The sequence below is a fragment of the Galeopterus variegatus genome, unplaced genomic scaffold (assembly GCF_000696425.1).
Source record: "Galeopterus variegatus unplaced genomic scaffold, G_variegatus-3.0.2 Scaffold571, whole genome shotgun sequence".
NCBI classification, from domain to species: Eukaryota; Metazoa; Chordata; class Mammalia; order Dermoptera; family Cynocephalidae; genus Galeopterus; species Galeopterus variegatus.
Genome location: NW_007726682.1, coordinates 342,143 through 347,746, shown reverse-complemented (window position 1 = coordinate 347,746; position 5,604 = coordinate 342,143). Strand labels below are relative to the sequence as shown.

Below are 5,604 nucleotides of genomic sequence, written 5' to 3'. Positions count from 1 at the left end.
TATATATATATATATATATATATATATATAAACCAAATGGATTTTCCTGATTAAAAAAGGTGCAAGTGCACTGAATGCACCTTGGGAAACTACATGCTGTTTACTTCAACATTTTTTTCTGAATTAGAGAATATCTTCCATTATTGTCTAAGGTTTAAGATTTTCAAATCAGTGTGTTTTAACTTTTTAAAACTCTGTGAATTAGGATTCTGAATACACATATGGTAGGAAGGGAGGGGAGAGAGTCTCTTCAAATTTTTTTTTCTGAGAAGACTAATGAAGAAGTCCCTAAAGAACTTCTGGATGGACTGGAGCTGCCCCTGGACATTTCAGTTGCCAACTTATTCGTGTTGACATGAGGGAGACACTTCCCATTTTATGTCACACTCGAGGTGCAATCATGCCTTTGTTCTCAGCTGATGATCTTCAAGAGGCCTAAGTTAAACTGTTTCTGATTCTTGGAGTGCTCCACCAAAGACGTCCATCAGAACTATCTGAGGAACTTTGAACAAATACCTATCCCCATACCTGGCCTTGGAAAATCCAGTGGAGCAGGTCAAGGGCAGGGCCTGAGAATTTGTGTTTTCTAAAGTTTCCACAGGTGGTTCTTTGCCCACCCTAGTGGAGAAACACTTCCTTGGCCTCACTCACTTGTGTCTTGGTTTACAAAGGACATCAGAAAGCTTTTCCAGCTAATGCCATTTATAAGACAGTGTTTCTATCAGCTTTAATAACTATGATTGTTTTTATATTAGCTAGTAACTACAAATTTATGATATTCTTATGAGAGAGAAGTTGCTTTGTACACTCTGTATGGTGTGAGACCATAGCATAGAAGGATTTAAAAGTACATTTACAGCAATTCCACTCTAAGGCATATACCCCACAGAATTGGAAACAGACGTTCAAACAAAACTTGTACATGAATGTTCATAGCAGCACTATTTACAATAGCCAAACATTGGAAACAACCCAAATATCAATGAACTGATGAATGGATAAACAAAATGTAGTATATTCATACAATGGAATACCATTCAGCCATGAAAAGGAATGAAGTGCTAATACATATACAACGTGGATGAACCTCGAAAATGTTATGCTAAGTGAAGGATGCCAGTCACAAAAAGACCCATAGAGTGTCATTCCATTTATATGAGATGTCCAAAACAGGCAAATCTATAGAGACAGAAAGCATATTAGTTCTTCCCAGGGTCTGGAAAGAAGGCGGAATGGGGAGTAATTGTTTAGAGGGTATAGGGCTTCCATTTGGGGTAATGAAAATGCTCTGGAACTAGATAGTGGTAATGGTTGCAAAACATTGAATGTACTAAGTGCTGTTGGATTGTAAACTTTAAAATGGTTAAAATGATGAATTTGATGTTATGTGAATTTTGCCACAAGTTGTAAACACACACATACACACACACACACACACACAAAGTACACTTAATGACCAAGTTTGTTCATCAACATTCAGGCCTTATTTCAGGCCCACTTCTCTTCTTTTCCTCCTTCAATTCTGAGTTTATTTGATAGTTACCAACAATTTTTAAGTAAAATATAAGCTAAATATAGCCTAAGTGTAAAACGTAAAAGGCATGATAGATATTGGTGATCTTACTAGTGATACCTCATATTTCTCTCCTTTTCTAAACTTCATTTGAGCTTTCAGTGGGTACAATCAAATGTCATTTTTAATCAGTAGTATACTGATGGAGTGATGCTTTTAAAATAAAATCACATCAAAACCTCATTTAAAAATTTCCCTGAGGGAAAATGAGATCTAGCACGAGCTGTCTAGTAGTGGACAAGCAAACTGTTTAGGGCAGAAATTTTTACAATTTTAGAATCCTTCCGTGGCAAATATATCCAGAAACAAATTCCTTGTTTATTTTTATTTTTATTTTCTTTTAACATTTAATTCTTAGCTATAGTGAATGGAGATTATGTTTACCAGTTGAAGTTTCCAGCAGAAGTCTTTAGCTTGTATGACCGCAATGAGATCAAAATGAAATCATAATGGAAGGTTTAAGAAAACAGTTCAGGAACTGTTTGGGTCCTGAAAATTGTGTTCTTCTGAGATCTTTACAGATTGCTCAGTTGGGGATGATCAGAGTGCTTTTAATTTCACATTTTTATAGACATTTAAAGCCAGTGGGTCTTACTTGGGAATAATCAAGAAAATTTGCCTTTACCCAGTGGTTATCAGAAACCACTAAACTAGAGATTTGGTTGCATTTAAATTTCCTTGTGGTGTTTTAAGAGATTTCACATGGATGAAAGCCTAGTAAAGCTCTCTTCTGGAACGTATTTATTTTTAAGAAGGCTCATTCTCAGGGAAGATCAGCATTTTTGTTTTCATCTTTCTTTTTTTTCCTTTTTGTCTTTTTTCGTGACTGGCAACGGATCGCAACCCTCAGTGTCGCGCCCGTACCGGACCGGGACCGGCAACGGGATCGCCACCCTCGGTGTCGCGCCCGCACCTCACTCAGCCAGTGAGCGGCCGGTCCATATGTGGGATCCGAACCCTCGGCGGGAGCGCCACCACGCTCCCAAGCGGCGCACTGTAGCAGTGCGCCACCGGGCCGGCCCTGTTTTCATCTTTCAAAGAAAGCTAAAACCTGGTGGACAACCCTGATGGTTGAAGCTTATTGTGCTACCTCTGACTGCTCGTGGGTAGCCTGGGCCAACCTGGGAAGCAGCACTTCTGTTTTCAGAGGGATTTGAAAAAATTATTTATCCTCTTCTTCATCCCTGGAAGATTATGAGCTAAATGAAGTGATATGCATCAATCAGCAAAGTATTTCTTAGTACATGCCCTTCCCCCACGCATCATACATGGCATCGTTCTAGGCGGTGGAGTTCAGACAGTTTGAAAAGCATATTAATCTGCTTCTAACTTAGGAGGACAAGATCCAGATGTTTCTGGGTTTTCACAACGAGGAAAGAGATACACATCCAGCTTTGAAGAAAGGTCTTTCTTGACCAAAGGAGCCACAGTCCCCATTTTGCCTTCTCTATTGCACAAAGTCAGTGGGAGCCTCTGGCCCAGGAGGCCTGGGATGCACTGAGAACAGAGCACTCAGGTGCTCAGTCCCCAGGGCGGGGGCCATGTAGGGCTGGACCTTGGCACCTCTAAGAAGGAAGACATTCTAAATATCTACAGTGGACATCAGATCGTCAGTGAAGAGATTTTTTTCAAGGATAGCATCATCTAAGTTGAGTACTGGCTTTTTGCCTGGTTGGGGCTTTAGCAGGCATCGGTTGGGAGGTGATGAAAATATCTGCAGTTCACCTGTTCATAAGAGGGCTTGGAAAAGGGCTTAGCTAAAAGTTTCAAGTGTTTCAGGTATAAAACGTGTTTAGCGTTCCAGAGTGTAAAAGAGAGCGGCATTTGATGTACAGGAACCTTTTTTTGTAAGTGTTCTAATATCTTTGTGTATCATATTTTCTTTTCTTTTTGTCATAAACATATAATTTTCATTATAAAAGTAAACATTTTTAATTATGACTCTTACAATAATGCCTAGCATAAGGTGATGACATAAATATTATTGAATAAATAATATATAAAATAAATTCATGGCTATGCCTGTCCTCCTTTGTGTTCCCAGACAATAGCCAGGCAGCTGGCAGAGATCTTGTTGCGGGGTATGTGTGAGCAGAGCTACTGGAACCCTCTGGAGGACCCACCATGCCAGTCACCTCTGGACGATCCTCTCCGGAAAGGAGCAAACACAAAAACCTACACCCTCACCCGGAGAGCCCGCATCTACTCAGGAGAGAAGTATGGAAGTTGATGTCCTCACTTGTAGGTTACCGGATAGGAAGGAAACTTGGGAAAATTCTAGATGAGTAGAAGTACGTGGGTAGATTTTTCCCCTAAAAGAAAATCATGTGAACAAGTCTCATTTACCTATTTAGTAGAGATACCCCATTACTTTTGGACCTACATGAATTAACAAGAAAGGGGAGAGTTGTGGGGAGGCCTAGATAATCCTCAGACTGTGTACCACCTGATGCCTAATAATCTTAATTATTAACTTAACTCTTAATTTTTAACTTAAGTCCTTTTCCTTTCTTGGTACCCTCATCTTCTGCACAAACCTGGTATGGACAGTAGATTCTTTCTTGACATATTTGACATACAGTGTGACTTGGGGGGCGGGGGGGCTCCAGCCATTCTTGGCTTTGATTCTTCAGCTCTTATCTGGCCAGCTGTGGTTCAGTGGCTGTATTTTTCCAGGAATTTCCCTAGTAGTATCCCAGCCAGGCATATTAAAATTATAAAGGCACCATGACTAGACCTTGGAGTTAATGTTGCCATTATTTACAAACCAACTCTCTTGTGAGTTGGCAGTAGTCAAGGCTTTCTCTGCACCTCAGCAGGGTCTTCTTTGACTCCTAATTGTGCCGTTGACCTTTAGACATCCAACTTGTCATTAGTCAGGTAATAGCTAAAGATGACAGAAGAGCTGAAATGCATTGGATAAAGTTGTATTAATTGCTTTCGTATGGTTGCTTCTACCACAATAGTAAAGTTGGAAAATTTTAAGAAAGCTACTATCTGAAGCCCTTGGCAGGATCATGATTACTGTTTATAAATGAGGATTCTCACCCTTGTTCCCTATGTCTTCTATAGAATCAGATAATGAGTTGATAACTTCATCCAAAGTAAGAAAAGTTTAACTAAAGGTCACCAGTGAGTTGGTAGCACGGCTAGGATTAGAATGCAGCCCTCCCATTCTCAGCCCAGTAGCAGCACTGGCACTGCCACCTCCTTTTCCAGCCTGCCAGCTCTTGGGAGCTTGTTCTCACTGCCTGTTGATCCTTGTTTTCTCCCAGTCTCCTTTTATCCCCTACTCTGCCCTTCACATAACTTCCTCTGGGACTAGGGCCCCAGTTTCCCATTCTTCAAGGCTGAGGCCTGAGCACTCCAGCATTCCTCCCTGAGGCTTTTGGACTCCAAAGAAGAGAATGTCACATAAGGAGGGTCCCAACTATTTGACCATCCACCCTGGGCTCCATTCTGCTCTGAGCAAGGAAGGGGGAAGGAATGCCAGGAATGGGCCTGGAGAAGTTGTAATTATTGGGAGGGAGCATTCCAGTTTGTAGTTTTTCAAGCATGTCTCTTTCTCCTGCCCTGCCCCACACTTCTTCCTGCCAGCCCTGGGAGCTTTGCAGCACTCCTGAGCACCCACCTTACCCGCCACAATAAGGAGGGTAGAGGAAGTGGAATTAGAATCAGTTATTGTGCCACACGTTAGCAACTCTGGCAAAAATAACACAAGCTAGCATTTAAGCAGGCTGGATGGCTCAAATGGAATTTGGAGATTGTCCATGGACTGAATTGGCTGGTGTTAAGTCACAGTTAGCATGAGCTCTCTTTCTTTTCAGTTAGCCTGGACAGTGCAGAACTGGCTAGCCACAAAACAATGGATAAGCTACTGCTTTATTTGCAGGATCCCAATTGCATGTAAGCACAAGCCAGGATATCAGGAAATGATTGCTGAATACACACACACATTCCCTCCCTCTCTCCCTCTCTCTCTCTCTCTCTCTCTCTCTCTCTCTCTCTCTCTCACTCTCTCTCCCTCTCCC

The 5,604-nt window shown here is 41.4% G+C and overlaps 1 protein-coding gene across 1 annotated transcript in view; it reads left to right on the top strand.

Annotated features, from left to right (window-relative positions):
• Positions 1 to 5,604, top strand: part of TTC7B (tetratricopeptide repeat domain 7B) — a 252,642-nt gene that overhangs the window by 111,644 nt on the left and 135,394 nt on the right. Inside the window, exon 7 of the mRNA XM_008570126.1 lies at positions 3,618 to 3,790. Coding sequence (XP_008568348.1) covers positions 3,618 to 3,790 — 173 coding nt within the window. The remainder of the gene's footprint in view (positions 1 to 3,617; positions 3,791 to 5,604) is intronic.